This window comes from Myotis nattereri (assembly GCF_964212035.1).
Source record: "Myotis nattereri genome assembly, chromosome: 15".
NCBI classification, from domain to species: Eukaryota; Metazoa; Chordata; class Mammalia; order Chiroptera; family Vespertilionidae; genus Myotis; species Myotis nattereri.
In genome coordinates, this window is record NC_138090.1 from 40,135,583 (window position 1) to 40,156,615 (window position 21,033).

A 21,033-nucleotide genomic window follows, 5' to 3' on the forward strand; every position below is an offset into this window, starting at 1 on the left:
GACGCATGCAGATCACTTTGCAACAACTCCACTAAGAAATGTAGTTTATTTCCCCTTCCCCACGATCCAGGTTGGCTTTAAGACTATGCTTTGGTTTTCACAATGCAGCAGAAACAGTGCTGTGTCAGTTTCATGCCAAGACCTCAAGACATTATAGCTTCTCCCCCACTCTCCTTCCCAGCCACCATGAAAACAAGCCTGGGTCTGTCAGAGGACAAGAGACCCTGTGCAAGAGAGACAACAATCCCCACTGACGACGCTCTAAACTAGCTCCAAGCTAACTCACTGGGGGACTAGAGTTACATGTGAGCCTAGAGGATAACAGAACCATCCAGGTGAGCATAGCCCAAATTGCAGGGTTGCAGAAATGTGAACTAAATAGCTATTTTAAGCCACTAAGTTCTGGGGTAGTTTGTAACCTAGCAAAAGCTAACAGACACAGGTAGGGGTGAGCAGGAAACATCTCAGAGTCCTGGCACCCACAGTCCAGAACATAGGGCCCTGGAAATCCAGTTCCTGTGTGTTTCTCCTGTGTGTTTTTTCCCTACGTAACCAACTGCTCTTTCTTCACCCATTTTCAAGTTCCTCCCAAATCCTTAATGCTTCCTTGCCCAAGGTTCAGTCCTTAGATCTTTTTTTTCCTTTCTATCTTATTTACTATCTGATGATCTCAACAAATAAACTGATGAACAAAATAGATCCAGAGACATAGAAACATGGAATAGACTGACGAATCTCAGGTGGGGAGAGATTAACCAAAGAATTCATATGCATATGCATAACCCATGGACACAGACAATAGTGTGGTGAAGGCCTGGGAGGGGGTGGAGGAGAGGGTCCATGGGGAAAAAAGGGGGACATCTGTAATACTTTCAACAATAAGATAATTATTTTTTTAAATCTCATGAAAACTAAAAGTAGTGTCTGCTCCTTAATTGGACCTGATCTGGGGGTGGGTGATTGTTATAAAGGACATTATGGGGACAAGTGGTGAAATTAGAATTATGTCATCAGATTATATAATACTATTGAATTAGTGTTAATTGCCTGATTTTGAATTGTACTGTGGTGGCATTAAACAAATTTCCTTATTCTTAGAAAACCCATGCTAAAGCACTTAAAGGTAAAGGGGCACTGTGTCTGTAACATATTCTCAATGGTTCAAAAAATGTATATATATTTTTATATAGAGAAGATGATAAAGCATACATGGCAAAAGGGCAACAGTTGAGTTCTTTGTACTATTCTTGCAAGTTTTCTTTAGTTTGAAGTCTTTAAAAACAAAAGTTCGAAAACTTTAAAATAAACAAATGAAATAAAACAAATAAATACCATCTCTAAACTGATGACTCCCACATTTGTATCTCCACCCCAGATGCACAAATCCAAAAAACCCTTCAGCACTGGCAGAGTGGGACGGAAAAAGACAGGGGGCTGTGGGAGTCCAGAGGTACCTAACCCAGCCTAGGGGGTCAAGGAGGGCTTCCTATTGGCTGTGAGACCTGGAGAAGCAGAAGTTTGGCATCTCTTTCTCCAGAAGTCCTGCACATCCAGACCCGCTAGCCCACCTTTTTGCCATTAGTAACACTGGGATGAATGAGAGTGAATGTGGTTACCCACCTTTCTCTTATTTAGTAAATACGCTTTTGAAGAAGTAGGATGCCTAGTAGTTCAGAGGGGGAGCCCAGCTGCTGACTGTGCTTCGCAGTATCACCACTTTCTAATAGGTAGCCTGGAGCTGACTTCTCTTTATGCAATTTTTGTATCATTCAAATGTCTCATGGGATATTATGATTATTAAATGAATTAACATTTGTAACAAACTTGGTACAGAGTAATGAGGTAGGTAAGTAAGAAATTAGGAAAATTCCCTGGCGAGTGGAATGAGGAAACTGAGACCAATGGTTGAACAAATGGCCGGAATGGCTGAGCAATTAACAGCAAGCTAATACATCACAAAACCCTCCCCTCCCTCATTGAAGACGCCTAAGAGCAAATGGTTTAAATCACCACAGTCATGGAGGTAGATGACAAAACCCAGTTAGATCCAGACTCATTCAAGACAGAGGTAAAACTGGCCAGACTCCATTATATGCCCATTTAAAAATATCAGCATACTAAATAACACAGCCAGAAATCTAATGAAAACTCTGTGGAGATCCTCCCCTAGCGCCTCCCCTAACATCCCTGCCCACAGAAAACAGATAAAACCCCGCAGGACAAAGAACACCAGCCAGCACATTTCTTCTGAGTGTGCCTGCACTCCTTTCCTCAGGTGTGTCCTTTTGCCTTCTTTATCCTAAGCTCTAAGACAGTGGTTCTCAACCTTGGCTGCACATTAGAATCACCTGGGAATCTTTTTAAAATCCTGATTTCTGGGCCTCATCCTCCGGAAATTCTGTTTCTTTGTTATGAGGTGGGGCCACAACATTAGTAACAAAGAAACAGACTTTCCGGAGGATGAGGCCCAGAAATCAGGATTTTAAAAAGATTCCCAGGTGATTCTAATGTGCAGCCAAGGTTGAGAACCACTGCTAAGAGTTCTGATGAGACAATCAGGAAAGCAGTGGGCAGTGGCAGCTCATCTCAGGTTTACCTCCTGATCCTGTCTCCAAGGACCTTCTTTTGCCTCACTGTCCTAAGCTTTAATAACTCACTTTCACTTTCACCTGGACTTTATCTTGAATTTTTTCCTGCACAAGTCAAGAACCTGGAAGTCACCTGACATGCAAAAGGTCCCAAACCTTGCCAGAAGCAGTCTGGTAACAAGAGTAAGAGCTAAAAAAAAAACCCATAAATAATAAAAATAAATCACCTATAACAAAAATAAATTAACTTTCAACTTACATTATTAAACTGTTTTTAGCTGTACTACCTACTGCACTGTTGTAAATTTTACTGAGCAGTGGAGGGCAAGGTCCAGTGCTCAGTGGGTGCCTTTCATGTGCAAACTGCACCCAATCCTCAGACACCAATGGCTCAAGGATGATGATAAACCCCATTTTACAGATGCAAAAATGAGGCTCAGGGAGCGGACTGTCGTAGGTGAATAACAACCATCCAGCCCCCTAAAGATATCAAGTCCTAATGGCTGGAACCAGTAAATGTTACCTAATATGGGAAAAGGGTATTTGCAGATATAACTAAATTAAGGATCTTGAGATTGAGAGATTACCTGGATAGGCCTTAAGTGCAATCATGTATATCCTTCTAAGAGAGAGGCAGAGGGAATTTTTATGTCACATACAGAAGAGGAGTATGACACAGAAACAAAAACTGCAGTGATGTGACCATAAACCAAGGAATGCCTGCAGCCACCAAAAGCTGGGAGAGGCAAACAGTGGATTCTCTTCTAGAGTCTCTGGAGAGGGTGCTGCCCTGAGCACAGCTTGATTTTGACCCAGTGATCTGATTTCTGATTCATGGCCTCCAGAACTGTGGGGGGATTATTTCTCTTGTTTTAAGCTACCAAATTTATGGTCCTTTTGTCACCACAGCCACAGGAAACTAATACAGGATGTCACAGCTAGGAAATGTGGATGGCTCCTCTGTCCCCATCCTTGAGTAGGTCAGCACAGAAGTTCTGAGTCTCCCTCAAGCCCCTCCACCCTCCCTGCCCACCTCAAGCCCCTACTCACAGGCAAGTATCGGCCATCGTGGGTGCAGCCGCAGTGCTGGACAGGAACGCAGATGCCCTGGGAGAGCAGGTAGCGATCGTCACACTCACAGCCCTCAAAGCAGTGGGAAGTGCAGCCCGTGAGGCCTGAGAGGGCTGCACAGGAGCCCTGGCAGGAATGTGTACAGATGGAGTAGTGGCTGTGGGCAGGGCACTTGAGTGCTGCAGAGAGAGAAGGCAGGGTGGGGTCATGCCTGCACACTGAGCCCTGGGGACACAAATGATGAAGACAGCTCCAGGCCCTGCCCTGGAGATCACCTCAGTGGGATAAACAGTGCTGGCCCAGGGAGATCAGAGCTGCATCGGGGAAGTATAGGCAGAGTGGTCAGGGCGAGGATGGGGCAAAATCAGAGCTGAGGACCCAGGGGAAACCTTCAGGGTGGGGCGCAGGGCTCTGGCTGAGCAACTGGTGGATGGTATGGCTGCCCTGAGGTAAGTACCAGGGTTGGGAAATAAGAGGATCAAGTTTGGGATGAAAAGCTGATGTCATATGGGAACACAGCAGGTATGAAGAACCCTAAGGACGCCCAAGAGGAAGTGTCTGGGAAGCCACTGGAATCCTGAGGCTAGCCGTCAGGAGAGGTCAGGGCTAGAGACAGACAGTGTCCATGCTCAGCACTGAAGACAAATCTAAGGCCATGGAGATGGATAATGGCCCTGAAAGTAGGTCCTGCCCTGAGGAGAACGAAGGAGACACAGCCCTGCCAGAGAGGCATGAGGGACACTGCCTTGTCCTAGAGATAGGAGGGGACACAGCCCTGTCCGGGGGATCTGAAGGAGGCAGATACCCCCTCACTGGGGGGCATCTGAGAGGTAGAGTCCTGGGGATCTGAGAGGGCTGCAGCCCTGTCCGGGGGATCTGAAGGAGGCAGATACCCCCTCACTGGGGGGCATCTGAGAGGTAGAGTCCTGGGGATCTGAGAGGGCTGCAGCCTTGTCCTGGGGGATGTGAGGGGATATGTTCCCATACTGTGGGGTCTGGGTGAGTCGCAGACTCAGGCTGTGTGTGTACGAAAGACCTGCCAACCCACCCTTCCAGGTCACCACAGGAAGGGTCCAGGATGAGACCTAAGGAGAACGGCATCTGAGGTTTTGGAGAACGGGACCCTGAAGGAGTCTGAGAAGGGCCAGTCAGCGAGTTGGCCAGAGAGAAGCCAGTAGGGTGTGCTGAGAGAGAAGCTAGGGTGGAGGTCCTTCAACAGGGAGGGACTGTGCCTAAGATGCAGGCAGGACTGGAAGCAGATCAGGGGGCATCCTTAGCCTGGTCTGGAGGCCTTTGGGGAACCCTACGGGCACTTACGGCAGAAGCTGTCTGTCCTCCAGGGCTTCACGGCCTTGTTGGCTGCCTGGCAGGCCGCTGTGTAGGCAGCCAGGCTACGGCAGAGGAAGGAGCTGTTGCCCTTATGGGCGCACAGGTCAAAGACGCACTGGCGGAAGTACTCAGAGGGGCTCAGCACCGGGTGGCAGGCTGCGAAGGGGCCCTTGGGGTCCCGGAGCTGCCCGCAGGCCTTGATGCTTTCATATGGCGCTGTCTCCTCCGCTGAGCACACAGGCCAGCCCTGGGGCCCAAATCCTTCGCCACATCCTTGGGAGGAGCCGGGTGCCCGCCATGCAGCTCCAAAGGCATCCACACTGGGGGCCACAGTGCCACTGGGCAGAACAAAGTCGTCACTCCAGTTGCCATTGAAGTTTCCACAGAGGCCACAGATTCGGCCATGGAAGGGGCCGGGGATGGATATGAGGATGTAGGCATCACCATCAAAGAGAAGCCGCAGCCCCTTGGCTGTCTGTAGAACCATGTTGCGGCCCTCAGCAGTCACCTGGACATGGCCCACAGCCGCAGGCAGGGCTACAGCCTCGCCGTCCACAGTGACCTGGGTGGAAGGATCAGGTGGGTCAGGGACTCACAGAACCACAGATAAGGCAGGATAAGGCTGTCCCCTTAGACTCCCAGGGTGGAGCTGTGTCCCTCTTGGTCACTTTGGGGTAGGGCAGTGTCCTCCTTAGACCCCTAGGGGGAACCACGTCTCCCAGAAACTTCCCAGGGCGGGATCCTGTCCCCTCAGTGTCCCCAAGGCAGGGCCCCTTTCAGATTCCCAGGGCAAGACCATGTCTACTTACCTGCAGGCCGTGAGCCAGGCCCACAACCTGGCCAGCCACAGTAACCACCAGGCGCTGGGGATCTCCAGCCGCATTCTTTTCAAGCACAATGGCAAAGTCCTCATCCCCAGGCTGTGGGTGGCAGACTCGGGCCAAGACATAGGAGCAGGAGCCATGCAGATCATAGACACGTCCATCAAGAGTAATGTAGTGGATGCCCCCACTGACCACACAATGGCCACAGCCTTTAGGGTGACAGGCCTGGACACCGTCCTTTACTTGGCACTCCTCATAGGGCTGGCAGGCTGCGCCCTCCTGGCAGCTGACTTGGCCGCCCGGCCCACACTCACAGCGCCGCTCGCACTCAGGGCCTGGGTAGAAGGCCTCGCCCAGCGGGTAGTAGCGGCCTTCGTGGAGGCAGCCACACTGGCCCACAGGCACGCAGGTGTCGCCACTGAGCACAAAGCCGGCATCGCAGACGCAGCCCTCCCGGCAGGTTGACTCACAGCCTTCTGGCGCCGAGAGGCTGGGGCAGCTCACAGGGCAGGAGTCACCACAGAGCTCGTAGTGGCTGTGGGCAGGGCACTGGACGGCTGTGGGGACAAGAGGGGATGGTCCAGGGGGAGGTGCAGAGTGGAAGCACCTGCCCACCTGGGTCTGCATGCTCTACCTGCCTTTTTCATGAGTGAATCTGTCCAGGGATCTGAGCGGGTGTCAGATCCACCACATCCAACCGGGAAATTCAGTGTGGGGCTCCGGGGACCAGGTCTCTCTGACCACGTTGTGTGCCAACCTGACAACCTGACCATGCATACCTATGCGGGTCTAAGCCAGCTGTGGGTATTCAGGATGTGAATCTGACTGGGGGTGGGGCCAGATGTATCTTGGGGTGTGAATCGTGTGAATCTGTACCTACCTGCCTAGGGGTCTGTCAGGGTCAGGATTCCACCTGGGTGCATCTGCCCGGTGTCTCTAACCAGAGTCCCTGTCTGATGTTACTGGACCAATTCCTGTGTATTTCAGTGTCTGAAACAGTGCAGGGGCATCTGACCAGGTGTAACTTTCAAGGTCTCTGTGACCAGGGGTACCTGGGAGAATCTACTTCACCAGGTGTGTCTCGCTGTGTAGCTCTGACGGGGGTCAGCCCACCCACTTTATCTGCCTCAGATATCTGAGCGCATGTTCCCCGAGGGTCTGCTGGACCCAGGTTTTCTGACCAGGTGATTCAGCGTCTCTCCCACTGCAGTATGTGAGCTGGTGCATTTAGCGAGTGAATGCCAAGATGTTTCTCTGAGGGAGCTAGCTGGCTTGGGAGAGGCAGGTGGAGGAGAAGGCTCTGGTCCCAGAGCCCTGTGAAGGGTGGAGGCGGGGAGACCCCTACTCTGCGGCCCACGCATGGATGAGTACTCACGGCAGAAGTCCGGCCGCCTCCAATCGCCGAGCTGGGCCCCAGCGGCCTGGCAAGCTGCCACGTAGGCGGCCACGGCCGGGCAGAGGCCCCCGGGATGGCCCTGGGCCTGGCAGGCGTCCAGCAAGCAGGCCTGGAAGTACTGCGCGGGGGGCAAGAGGCCATGGCAGGGCGCCAGCGGGCCGTTCGGGGCCAAGATCACGCCGCAGGCGTCCGGGCCGCTGAAGGGCTTCTGCTGCTCCGGCGTGCAGGGCGCGGGGCACGGCCCGGGCACGCACTCCCCGCAGCCCGCGGCACCGCCCACCTGCCAGCGCCCGGGGTCTCCGCCCACCGCCGTCAGGTCGTCGGCGGGGTTCCGGTTGTAGTTCCCGCACAGGCCGCAGAGGGCGCCCGCGTACGCCGCCGGCACGCGCAGGCGCACGTTGCTGTTCCCGTCGAAAGCCAGGGAGAGCCCGGTGGCCGCGGCCACCACCACGTCGGGGCCGCTCAGGTGCGCGCGCAGGCGCGAGTCCAGCTGGAAGGGCAGCGCCACGAGCCTGCCGTCCACCTGCGGGCGTGTGGAGTGGGTGGAGGCTGTGACCGGCCAGGACTCAGATTGGAATCCTGTCTCCTACCTCCTGGGTGTGTGGGTGGGAGGGGGCAGGAAGGGGCGTGGGCACCCTGAGCACGTGACCTCCCTCCTTTTAATAATAGCAATAATAGTAATGATCTTTAGTCACGATGCCACTGGCTCCTCATACCACCCTCTGAAGCAGATACTTTTCTTAGAGGAATAAGCAATAGCTCAGAGGTGGAGAAGCCACCGCTCCAAGCCATCCGGCTCCAAGGCCTATCCTCTGAACCTGTGCTTGGTAATCAGGGATTGGCAGGCCACTCACTCCCAGGCAACTTCAGGGTTGGCATGTGCTCCTGTCTGATCCACAGACCCCTTACCTGCAGCTGTCGGGGCCAGCGGGCGCTGAGGGTCAGGTTGTGGTTGTAGATGTGCAGGGTGACGCTGCGGGTGTAGCTGACGGCCTGGCTGCCCCGGTGCTCGTTGGCAACAGTGACGGTGAAGTTCTCAACACCAGCGGGTGGTGCGTGGCAGGGTGCACTCAACAGGTACTCACAGGTACCTTGGAAGTCGAATCGGTGCCCGTCCAGAGTGATGTAATGGGGGTCGCCCCAGGCCTGACATTCAGCCGTACTGACAGGACGGCAGCCATACTGGCCTGAGGGCAGCAGGGCACACACTTCACCGAGCCCACACCTGGCAGGCTTGCAGACCAGCGAGCCACCCCCAGGTCCGCAGTGGCACCTCTGGGAGCAGGTGGTACCAGCCCAAAACTCGCTGCCTGCCTCGTGGTAAGTGTTGTTGGCCCAGCAGCCGCAGCCCCCATCCAGAGGAACACAGCGGTCTACGCTCAACACAAAGCCCGCGTCACACTGGCAGCCCTCAGCGCAGGGGCCCTCACATGGGGCTGGGGTCGTGGGGGGCGCAGGGGACGGGCAGCTGGCAGGGCATGGTGGGCCACAGAGCTCGTAGTGGCTGTTGTTGGGGCAGGAGATCTCTGCAGGTGGATTAAGGAGGGGGAGGAGGAGAAAGAGAGAGAATGGTGTTAGAGGGCGGGATCGGAGGATAGGGTGGGAGGAGACTGAGATAGAGACCCCTGGGGACAGACAGAGAGATAGAGAAACAGAGCAAGAGATACACACAGAGAGAGAACAGACACCCAGAGACAGGAGAGAGAGAATGAGCAATAGAGACAGAGAGACAGTCATAGGAAGGTGCAGGAAAAGCACCAAGAGACAAAAACAGAGAACGAAATAAAAAGACCCAGAAGGGCTGGAGTGAAACCAAACCAGCCCTGCAGAGACAGGACCCGCACCCCCAAGTCCTGCCCTGTTCACCCCAGCACTCACCACAGCCGGCCTGTGTCCTCCAGTCCTCGATGACAATGCCAGCAGCCTGGCAGGCAGCAGCATAGGTAGCCAGAGCCTGGCAAAGTATGTCATGGGCCCCACCGCCCAGGCAGACATCCAGAACACAGCCCTTGAAGAAGCTCTCAGGTGCCACATGGGCATGGCAGGCTGCAAAGGGGCCTTTTGCGTCAGCGGCCAGGGGTCCACAGAAACCAGGGCCCCGGTACTCCTCCAGCTGGTCCTCAGGGCATGTTGGGCAGGACCCCTGACACTCATCCCAGCACAGTGGGTCCCAGCCTGGGGCTCGCCAGCTTCCACCCCAGACGGGTATGGAATGAGCCAGTGTGCGGTTAGGGAAGGCTTGGTCATTGTTGGGGTTGCGGTCCATGTTCCCACAGAGCCCACACACGGCACCATGATAGCTACTGGGCAGCGTCACCTCCACTCGCCAGTTCCAGTCATAGCTGACCCGCAGCCCAAAGTCGGTTGCCAGGATTGCTTTTGATGCTCCCTGCGTCACTGAAAGCCGCCCACCAGCCACAGAGGTAGGCAACGCTGTCAGCACACCATTCACCTGGGGGGAAGGGGGGACCGGGAGGTAAAGAGAGGTCACTCAAGGTGTGGAGGCCCAGCCTGGCCTCTGCCTCCCTCTCTTGGCCTGCATGGCTGGCAGCTGCCAAGGCCTTCCTCACAACAATGGTCGCATAGTCATTTGACGAACATGGACATCTGCTGTAGTTCAGGTCCTGGGGAGTGAAGCCTACCTCTGCATCTTTTTCTAGATCTCTCGTGATTGCCATCTCCCTCCCTTCCTCTCCCTGCTGTCTCTCTACATCTAGATCTATCTCTCTTTCTGGGTTTCTCTGAGTGTGTGTGCGCACTCTCTCTGGGTCTCTATCTGGTCCTTCTCTCTGGGTCTTTTTCTGGGTCGCTCACCCACTTGCTCCCTCCCTCCTGATTCCCTGGGCACCTCTGTGTGTCTGGGCATCTCTTCCACTCGCCATCATTTGTTGAGTACCTACCCTGCTCCACACCTCACTCCCCCGCTCCCCCCCCCCCCCCGGCCGCCCCCCCCCCCCCATGAGCTGCCATTAACCTGAATCTCCATTACCCCGGCCAGAAAGGGTGACCCATCTCGCTCTCTAGTTCCCTGAATGTTGCTCCACATTGGAGTCTCTAGGCCTCTCATTTGTTCCCTACAAACATTCACGGTGGCTTCCTGGGGTCAGACCCTCAGCCGAGCACTTGATGTGTACCCCCTCACTGTGGGGCAGGGCCTGCTATGATCCCCATTCCTAAGATGAGGAAACTGAGACCCACCAAGTAATCACTTGCCCAATATCACACAGCTCATACGGAGAGCCTGGATACAAAGCCAGTTATGGAAAAGGTAAAATGCTGAAGTCCGACATGAAAGCCCTTTGCAAAGGGGTGAGCTCATTGAATTCCCAACAGAGAACTAATGTTGCTGTGACTGTTGCTTTGCTTCCTTTTTGTTTCAGGCCTAAGTGAAGAGAGCACTGAGCTCCTGACTGTGGCCGGCAGGACCCCTCCTGCCAGCTGGGGGCTCAGGGGACCACGCTGGGGGACTCACCCGGACTTTGCCAACTTCGCCTTTGTGGATGGAGATGTTGACGTTGAGGGCAGTCACAGTGACAAGCCTCACATAGGACACGGCAGGGTTGCCTCGATTCTCGTTCTTGGTGGTGATAGTGAAGGGTGTCAGGCCCTGGGAGTTGACCCCTGGGCAGCTGGTTGTTGCCAGCACGTAGTTACAGGTGCCCTGGAAGTCAAAGTCCCAGCCGTCGAAGGAGTGGTAGTGGGGGTCACCCCACAGCCAGCACGTGGCCTCATAGTTGGGCACGCACACTCCATGGCCACCCTTCTCCTGGCACGTCTCCTGTGGCCGACACGTCACACCATGGCACAGTTCTGGGGGCAGGTGAGAGAGGACCTTGAGGGGCTGCTTGGCCTGAGGCTGGCTGCTCCCCAACATCTACTCCCATCTGACTCTGGGGGCCAGGGGCATGCGGCCAGAGGCATGTGGGACACCCACTGAGCAGCGGGTATTTTCCTGCTCGCCAGCTCCCGCCTGCACAACCTCTTGGCCATCCAGTGGGCTACAGTCACACCTTCCAATGAGACCTCCTCTCAGCCTTGGGGTGGGCCCTCTTCCCATTCCCTCCCTCTCTCGGTGCTCTGCTTTAGCCTTAGGGGCAGGGGCCGTATCTGCTGTGTGTTCCTTAGTGTCCATCCTCATTACAAGGAAAGAATTCCTTCTATCCAGCTTTCCCTATTCAAGCTGCTGTGTGGTTTCTGTCTCCTGATTAGATTTTGACCAATATACCCCTCCTCCCTAGGAGTCCCTGTTACCCTGCCCATCAGCCCTGAGGTCTCAATCTGTTCTGGAGGTTCCATTTCCTTATCCTCAGAAATAAGGCAATTATTCTCTGCCCGTCACCCTAAGAAACCAGTTCCGGGGGTGGCTCTGTATCTTAGATTTAGTCTGGGAGGTCCCCATATCTGAGATGGTCTCCCTAAAAGTCCTGATCCTCCACTCAATGGGGCCCTGTATCCAAGACTCAAGCCTTGGTGGGGTCTCTGCTTGAGACCTCAGGACTCTGTCCCTGTCCCCGAGGGGCCAGTCTCTCAGACCCCTTGGGGATGGTGTCTGAAGCCCCAAGACTAATCCCACATATCAGTAGTCAGCAAACTGTGGCACCACCAGCTGCCTGTTTTGTAACAAATGTTTTATTAGAGCTACACCTCCTATTAGACAGTCTGTGGCTGATTTCGTGCCAGTGGGTGTGACTGAAACTGTATGGCCTGCGAGTTTAAATATTTACCAGCTGGACCTTTATTTTATACACTGAGTGGCCAGATTATTATGACCGGCCCGATTACTATGACCACCCCATCGGTACAATGAAGTGAATTAGTTATGCAAATAATAATGATAATAAAACCTTGAGAGTATTTGCTTAGGAAGTTTTCAATATTCAGTATTTTTGGAAGTGTCAATGAAGTACTGATGGGGTGGTCATCATTATCTGGCCACTCAGTGTATTTTTAAGTCTTTTATTTTTTAATTTCTCACCCAAGGATGTTTTTTAAATTCATTTTAGATTGAGGCGAGAGAGAGAGGAGAGAGAGAGAGAGAGAGAGAGAGAGAGAGAGAGAGAGAGAAACATCAAAGTGTGAGAGAAACGCCAATCAGTTGCCTCCTGTAAGTGCCCTGAAAGGCAATCGAACCCACAACCTTTTTGGTGTATGGGACTATGTTCAACCAACTGGCCAGGCACCATCTGGCCCTTTAGAGAAAATGTTTGCCTGTCCCTCCCTTATGCTGAGGGTCTCTGACATCTGCCCAGCTCTGAGGGCTCCCACAGCCTGGACTCCACCATGCGGGTCCCTGCCTCCCAGCCTGGGGGGCCTCTGCCCATGGCCCTGGGAATCCCAGCCCAGGGGCCCCAGGTCTGAGACCTCAATCTTTAGTCCTCTGTGCCTGCCACCATAACGATCCAGGTCACCCACCCTCAGCTCCAGAGTCGCTGTGCTCTGTTCCAAGTCACAACGGCCCCAGCCCTAGCCCATCACCTTTGACACAGCTCAGGATGCCTGCCACGGACTGGCACACGTGCCCCGCCTCACAGCTGTAGTTCTGGCACACCAGGCCTTTCCCAGCGTGGCACACACACTTCTGCCGGCAGCTGTCGATGAGTACCGTCTGCTCTGGCTGTGGGGACAGCGGGCACAGTCATCAGTGTGGGATCTGTGCCCTCTGCCTCCAGCATCTGGTGATCTGGGCACAGAGGGATCCAGAGGACAGGAAAGGGACATCTTTCACCAGGGTGGTCCCTTGTGTGTGAAACTAAGGCACCACATGGCCTTGGGGTTCAGTTCATTCATTCACTCACTTTCATTCATTTACTCATTTGTTTATTACAAAATAGCCACTAACTATCTGCTGTCTCGGATAAATGGTATATCAGAGTGAAGAGGGCAGAGGCTCTGGAGCAGACCGCCTGAGTCTGAAGCCTGTTTTTGCTCTGCTCCAATCATACCATTCTGTGCAAGTTACTCAACTTCTTTATGCCCCAGTTTCCACATCTGTAAGTTGCGGATAGTAGTTACACCTACCTATGAAAGTATAACTGAGTTAGCAATACATGTAAAGCACAGATGAAATGAGAAGGATTTTCTTGAAATCATACAGATTGGAGAGAAAGTGGGTAGAGATGAAACAAGATTGGGAAAATGTCGATTTTTTTTAAAGCTGAGTGATGGGTATGTGAAGATTTATTACAGTTCTCTTTTGCATATTTGAAAATTTTCATAATGAAAAATTTGTATATCATAGTATGGTATAATACACATACAGCACTTAACACAGTAACCGGTACGTAGTAAGCACCATCTGCCTATGTGCTATTATTAGAATTCATATGAGGAGAACTTCAGGGAGGGCCCTGTCCTCATGGTGCTCACAGTTTTTTGAGGGAGACAGACTTTACCAGCGGTTCTCAACCTGTGGGTCGCGATCCCTTTGGCGGTCGAACGACCCTTTCACAGGGGTCGCCTAAGACCATCCTGCATATCAGATATTTACATTTCGATTCATAACAGTAGCAACATTACAGTGATGAAGTAGCAACGAAAATAATTTTATGGTTGGATCACAACATGAGGAACTGTATTTAAAGGGCCAGAAGGTTGAGAACCACTGCTTTAGACAAACACATTCAAGTCAAAAGAAAAGGAGTAGCTGTGAGAGTGGGAGGCAGACTTTAGACAAACACATTCAAGTCAAAAGAAAAGGAGTAGCTGTGAGAGTGGGAGAGGGCAGCAGAGGGAGTTAGCCACTGGTGTAACAGAGACAAAATCTAGACCCGGATGCAAAGCCAAAACTTGACCTGGGAAGCCAGGTCGTATTTACAAAAGTCTTTCCCACCCCCATGGGGACATTGATCAAAGGAAGCAAAAGTGAGAACTGGGAGGAGCCAGGTAGGAGGGGACACACTGGATCACAGTGGGGCCATGGGTTGTGGAAGAGGGATGGGTGGGAGGGACAGGCAGGATGCCAAGTGGACAGGCTGAGAGGTTGTTGGCAGTGGGAAGGGCAGGTCCAGGATGAGGCCCCAGATCTGCTCAGGAGGACCAGTTCCTACCTCATAGTAGACACCATTGTGGTAGCAACCACATTTCTGGATGGGCACGCAGGCTTGGCCGTCACTGAGGAAGCCAGGGTCACACTGGCAGCCCTCCGCACAGTTATCCGGGCACTGTGGGGCGGCACTGAGTGCAGAGCAGCTCAGGGAGCAGGTGTCTGCGCAGAGCTCATAGTGGCTGTTGGGGGGGCACTTCATCGCTGTAAAGAGTGGGTGTGGTTCAGAGCCCCTGGGAAGGAGAGTGCAGGGCCCAAGGTCTTCCCCTTTTGTGCCTCAACCCTCCCCCCCCCCGCCCCGCCCCATCCTTTGGTCTCTGCCTTCTCTGCCCCTTACTCACGACAGAAAGATTCATTCCTCCAGGGTTTGACGTAGCCTCCAAGCGCCTGGCAAGCACTCACATAGGCATGAATGTTACTGCAGAGAATGTCTTGGCTTCCGTCACCCACGCAGAGGTCAAAGACACAGTCATGCAAGGGACCCTGGGGATCAAGCAGCTTGTGGCAGGCGGCCAGTGGCCCAGTGGGGCTGGTGAGGAGCCCACAGAACTGCTCCTGCTGGTACTTATTCTGCAACTCAGGTCCACACTCTGGAGGGTTGCAGTCTTCGCCGGGCTTGCAGGTGGGTGGCCGCAGGCAGGGAGAGCCAGGCACGGCCTCCTCCCAGGAGTTACCAAACTCATTGGGGCTGCCTGCCTGCGAGCCATCAGGCTTCTGGAAGTCATCCTTGGGGTCACCATTGTAGTTCCCGCACAAGCCACATAACTGCTGGTAGTAGTTGCCTGGAACCGTGACCCGCACATTGTACATGAGGTCGTAGGCCACACGCAGGCCAAAGTCGGTCTGGATCACAATGTCTGAGCCGTGCTGGGAGGCACGGACCCGGCCCTGGGCCAGCACCACAGGTAGCTTCATGTCCACACCATTCACCTGGGAGGTAGGAGATGCCGTACTTCAGAGGGTACACTTTGAGAGGGCAGACCCTAGCCAAGCCCCTGCCTGACACTGAAGATGTGTATGACATTAGTTTCCATATTTGTAAACTCGTTATAATAGGGTCTTAGAGTGGGCTGAATGGTGGTCCCCAAAAGATATGTCCACCCAGGACGTTAGAATATGACCTCATTCTAAATAAGGGTCTTTGCGAATGTAATTAGGATAATGATCTTGAGATGGGATCATCCTGGATTAGGGTGAGCCCTCTGTCCAATGGCAAATGGCCTTATAAGAGCCAGAAGAAAAGACACAGAAATACCCAGAGAAGGCCAGTGAAGATGAATACAAGGATTGGAGTGGGGAGATGCGGTTACAAGCCAAGGAACTCCTGGAATCTCCAAGAGCTGGAAGGGACGAGGGAGGATTCTCCCCTAGAGCCTTTGAAGGGGGTGCAGCCCTATGATTTTGGACTTCTGACATTCACAACTGTGAGAAAATAAATTTCTGTTGTTTTAAGCCACAAGAAACTAATCCAGGTCTCAACAGAATAAAACCTTACCAGTCATTGTTTAGTCACCCCTTACGGCGTGCCTGACTCCAGAGACACCTGCCTGGGTTCAAACCAGCTCTGCCCCTTGCAGTCTTCCTGTGACCTTGGGCAGGAGGGTCACCTCTCTGTTTCTGCTTCCTCGCCTACTGAGTGGGAACGAGGTGCTCACCCCATAGTGCTGTTGTCAGGATTTGAGATATTAATATTTGCCAAGTGCTAAGAAGCGTATCTGGCATAGAATGGGTGTTCCTTCAGAATGGGTGTTCCTTCAGAATGGGTGTTCTGGGAACACTTGCGATTATTATTAGCTATGACTGGAAGTTTTTATTTTGAAGAGTAAATGGGTGCTAAGGGTTTTTGCCTTAAGCATCAGTGAGTGGAAAGTCAGGTTAAATTTCTAGGGAAATGACTTCAAGTCCATGAACCAAAAATCATTGGTTTCAGTGTAAGGCTGCTGGACACCAACAAAGCCTTGCAAATCCACCTCTGATTAACGTGCTTGCTCGGCCTTTTAAAACGCAGACACAGTGAACATTAGGTTGTTTTGAAGTGTGAGGAATCAGAAGAGAAGGTAGGAGAAAGACATGCTCCTGACTGAGTCTCCTAAATAGAGCCAACCGTTCTTTCCAAGCAGGAATGGGCAGTGGTTAAGGACAAGGGACTTACCCCCCTCTCCCATGCCTCAGTTCCCTCATCAGTATAGTGGGAATATTAACAGTTCCCACTTCATGGCAAAGCTGGGGCATTCAATGAGGTGAAAATAACAATACCAACAACTCGTGCATTTTGAGCCAGGAATATGCCAGGTGGTATTCTAGGAGCTTGCTTATATCAGGGACTATATAAAAACATCAAATCCATGAGCACATGAAATAGTCAGCTATTCATCAGCATCCTCATCGTCAGTATTGCTACTAGTACAACAGCCATGTGCCTGAATTGTAGTGGGATCTCTGGGGGGAAACCCTCTAGTGTAAGTGAAATGCCAGTTCCCATCTGAGACCAACTCCTTCTCCATCAGAAAAGCATCAAAGCATCCAGGGCCCAGCATGCTGTCTCCTGGCACACCATCTTGGGTTCAAGTCCTGCTTTTGCTGGGGGCCTTTGGGCCAATGATGAGACTTCCCCTCGAAAAAATAAAGCAAATCATGGCACTCTAGCTACTGCTGGGAGGACCAAATGACACTGTAGGTATGAAGAGCTTAGCCGCCAAGGTCTGGAGTCAGCTGTTTAAAACCATAATTCTGTTATTGTTGTGGTTGTGGCTATTAAGGAGTGATGGCGTTATCCACAGATCATCCTCTGTCCTTGACCCCTTTCCCATCCTTGAACTTTACCAACCTCTGATTGCATCACGTTCTGCCACGGGCTGGGAGACTAGGGAAGTGGCTGGGGCAAGGACCAGGATGGAGGGGAAGATGGAGGGGAAGGGAAGAGGGTGTGGGAGAGACATTCAGAGGGAATAGTCAAAGGGCAGAGGGAGGGAAGACTGAGCCACATGAAAACAGGTCTCATGTCCCTTGGCTCCCCACTCTGGGCTCTGATTGGCAAGCCCTCGCCTTGGGAGCCCCATGCCTCCCACATCCACTCTGAGCCCTATGTCTCCTGACCTTGGGCTGAGTGCTGCCTGGGTCCCACCCACAGATCACCTTCTATCCCGGACCCCCACCCCCTTCAGGTTCCATCCCTGCTCTCACCTTGATCTTCCACTGTTTCTGTTCCAGCCGCAGGGTGAAGTTAGCCACCTGGACAGTGACCACCCGGGTCACACTGACTTTCCTATTGTTCCACTCCACATTCTCCTGCAGGACAGCAAACTGGTCCAGGCCAGGCCGGGTCCCACAGGTCTGAGCCAGCACGTACACACAGGTGCCCATGAAATCAAACCGGCGGCCGTCGAAGGTGGTGTAATGAGGGTCTCCTGACGCCTGGCAGGTGGCAGAGCCCACAGCCACACAGCCCAGGATGCCACCAGATGGCTGGCAGGCTTCATGCGGGCCGCAGGTGGAGGGCTTACAGGATACCAGGCCGCCCTCCTGGCAGTGGCAAAGGGAATCGCACCCCGGTCCAGGATAGAAGGTCTGGCCCGGAGGATGATAGATGCCCTGGTACAAGCAGCCGCAGGAGGACAGGGGCACGCAGGACTCACCATTGAGAGCAAAGCCCTCATCGCACACGCAGCCCTCATGGCAGTCAGAGCCACAGCCCCCGGGCACTGGGAGGTCTCCACAGGACAGTGGGCAGCCATGGGAACACAACTCGTAGTGACTGTGGGGCGGGCAGCTCAGTGCTGCAAGGAAAGTAGCTGTCAGAATTGAGAATCCCTGACTCCGGTGACACAGTTGACTTCCAGACACACATGCATGTGCGTGTGTGTGTGTGTGTGTGTGTACACATGCATGTGCACACACTGCACACACACACACGCACGCACATTCACACATACGTGGTCCAGCTGCAAAGACTCCCTCTGTTGAGTGGGGCCTGGGGAAACAGATTGTATCACAGTTCATCTAATACTGATAATTAGGATTTTTTCTTATTTAACCGTGGTTCGGGTCATCTGTAATGTTTTCAGTGACCTTATTCAAATTGGTAACAAGTGCATATGGGGTACGTATTTTAAACATATGTATGCATGTATATAGTGAGTGTGTGTGTGTGTGTGTGTGTGTGTGTGATCTATGCAGTGTATTTGTGAATGCAGTGCTCTTAGCTTTTTTATTCTATAGTAGGAGTAGTAATTCTATAGTGCCGGGAGCCGGTCCATGCTTGCTGTTTCAAGGGACCTGGCATATATGGCATACTGTTCTTAATATGTTTGCTCACCTTCTTGGCACTATGTGTTTTAACCAAGGTCTCTGAGAAAGGTTGTTTCCCCAGGTAGGGATTTTCCCCTGAAGTTAGGGAGGGAATAAAACCTCTTAACTAAGTGCCAGGCGGGTAATTAATCACTTTAACTACGAACAATCATGCTTAAGCTACATAATCTTTACTCCCTGGAATGGAGATAAGAAATGCCCTAACCTTTGTAATAGAGATTGATAGGATTGAATCAACTGGTATAAATACAGATGTAACAAGACAGCAAGAGACAGAAGTAAGAAGACAGAACCAGGAGGCACAGAACCTACACAGAACGTTCTCTAGAGACAGAAGAACTTCGCTGGAGAGAACATGGCAAAAGATCCTGGACAGAAACTGGCCACAGAACCTAGAGACAGAACCTAGCGAGAGAACCTGGCTGAAGAACCTAGAGACAGAACCTGGCTACAGAACCTGAATAGAACATGGCAAGAGAACCTGACTAGAACCTGGTGACTGAACCTGGCTGGAGAACCTGGACAGAACCTGGCTGAAGAACCTAGTGAGGGAACATGGCTACAGAACCTGGCTGGAGATCCTAACCAGAACTTCGCTGGAGATCCAGACCAGAACTTGGCTGGAGATCCTGGCTAGAGATCCTGGCTAGGCTGCTGATCAACTGAACACTGTCTCCGTGTCCTTCCTTCTTCGCCGACTCCGTCTACACCTTTGGGAACCCCTGGACCTGCTGGGGTTGGACCCCGGCACTATAGATTAAAATATTTGGCCATGTTGTAAAGAAAAAAGAAAAAAATCCCTGTTCCTCTCTTCAAACCCTACTCACTCCTAAAAGAAAACCCACCATCAACAACAACAATGAGAAACTAAAACTGAACCCAGTCAGAGTCCTCTGTCTGTGCAGCTCAATACAATAGCCACTGTGGCCATTTAAGTGTAATGCAATTAAAATGGAATAAAATGGAAGATTTAGTTTCTTGGTCACAATAGCCCCATTTCAAGTGCTCAATAGCCACATGTGATAGTGGCAACCATATGAGACAACTCCCATATAGAACATTTCCATTATCACCGAAGTTCTATTGAGTAGCACTGTTCTAGATCTAATATCCAGTTTACAAGAAAATCCAGCTACACCAGTGGTTCCCAACCTTCTTTTTGGCCATGCCCCACCTACGCATCTCTAAAATCCTGATACACCGCCCCCTCCACCCCCCGCCCCCGTGACACATTATTCTTATTATTCAAAAAGTGAACTCCTAGCCCTAGCTGGTTTGGCTCAGTGGATAGAGTGTCAGCCTGTGGACTGAAAGGTCCCGGGTTCAATTCCAGTCAAGGGCACATGCCTGGGTTGTGGGCTCGATCCCCAGTAGGGGGTGTGCAGGAGGCAGCCAGTCAATGATTCTCTCTCATCATTGATGTTTCCATCTCTCTCTCCCTCTCCCTTCCTCTATGAAATCAATAAAAATATATTTTAAAAAAAGTAAACTCCTATTTTCATGGATGAAGCCTAAAAGGTCATTAATTTGCTCTAAACAAGCTTCTAAAGAACATGGCATCAATGAAAGAGAAAAATAAAAGAACAAAAGGACAGTTGAAGTACTAAGGAAGAAATCACTCAGAAATTGTTAAAAAAATAATAATACGAGTGATATGAAAAAATAGCAAATAAAATTTCAAAACATAATAGAGAACTGAAATGCATAAATATGTCACAATATACTAGTATACTTATATGCTGTATATGAGGCCCCTAGAACCATAAGAAATGCAAAAAATTCACTGTTAATAACTCATTCTCAAATTGCCCCCCTTAAAAGTCAAATTGCCCCCCTGTGGGGTGCATGCCCCACATTGGGAAGCACTAGGCTAGACAAAGGGACAAATTAAATAACACTATAAAGAAGCGACTAGCCAATTCCAGACAATAGGAAATCTGGGCAAATGACCTGTTATTTTCCAATAAATAAGTGGCATGAACAAAAGGGAGGGTGGATAGAGGGATAAGTATGAGACAAAGAAAATATAATAAAATATAGACTGTAGAATCTTGATGGCAAGTATAAAATTCTTTTTTTTTCTTTTTCTTTTTTAATCCTCACTTGAGGATATTTTCCTATTGATTTTTAGAGAGAGTGGAAGAGAGAAGGAAAGACAGAGAGAAATATTGATGTGAGAAAAATACATCAATTGGTTGCCTCCCGCACACGCACTGACCAGGGCCCAGGCCAGGGAGGAGCCAGCAACTGAGGTATGTGCCCTTGACTGGAATTGAACCCGGAATCCTTTGGTCCACAGGCCGATGCTCTATCCACTGAGCCAAACCCGCTAGGGCTAAAATTCTTTCAACTTTTCTGTATGTTTGAAAAATTTCATAATAATATATTGGGGGAAAAGGGAGGAGACTGTTATAGGTAAAAGTGATTTTAGAAAAATCAAACCAATGCACTGTGTGGGCTTAGTCTGAATTCAGA

At 51.6% G+C, this 21,033-nt stretch overlaps 1 protein-coding gene across 1 annotated transcript in view; it reads right to left on the reverse strand.

Moving 5' to 3' along the window:
- FCGBP (Fc gamma binding protein) overlaps positions 1 to 21,033 on the reverse strand; it is a gene marked incomplete at its 5' end in the record, with an annotated part of 45,108 nt that overhangs the window by 4,450 nt on the left and 19,625 nt on the right. Inside the window, 11 exons of the mRNA XM_081107307.1 lie at positions 3,639 to 3,838; positions 4,977 to 5,550; positions 5,798 to 6,369; positions 7,188 to 7,731; positions 8,118 to 8,734; positions 9,087 to 9,660; positions 10,681 to 11,018; positions 12,684 to 12,822; positions 14,255 to 14,454; positions 14,592 to 15,180; positions 17,434 to 18,026. Of these exons, the coding sequence (XP_080963433.1) occupies positions 3,639 to 3,838; positions 4,977 to 5,550; positions 5,798 to 6,369; positions 7,188 to 7,731; positions 8,118 to 8,734; positions 9,087 to 9,660; positions 10,681 to 11,018; positions 12,684 to 12,822; positions 14,255 to 14,454; positions 14,592 to 15,180; positions 17,434 to 18,026 (4,940 nt within the window). The remainder of the gene's footprint in view (positions 1 to 3,638; positions 3,839 to 4,976; positions 5,551 to 5,797; positions 6,370 to 7,187; positions 7,732 to 8,117; positions 8,735 to 9,086; positions 9,661 to 10,680; positions 11,019 to 12,683; positions 12,823 to 14,254; positions 14,455 to 14,591; positions 15,181 to 17,433; positions 18,027 to 21,033) is intronic.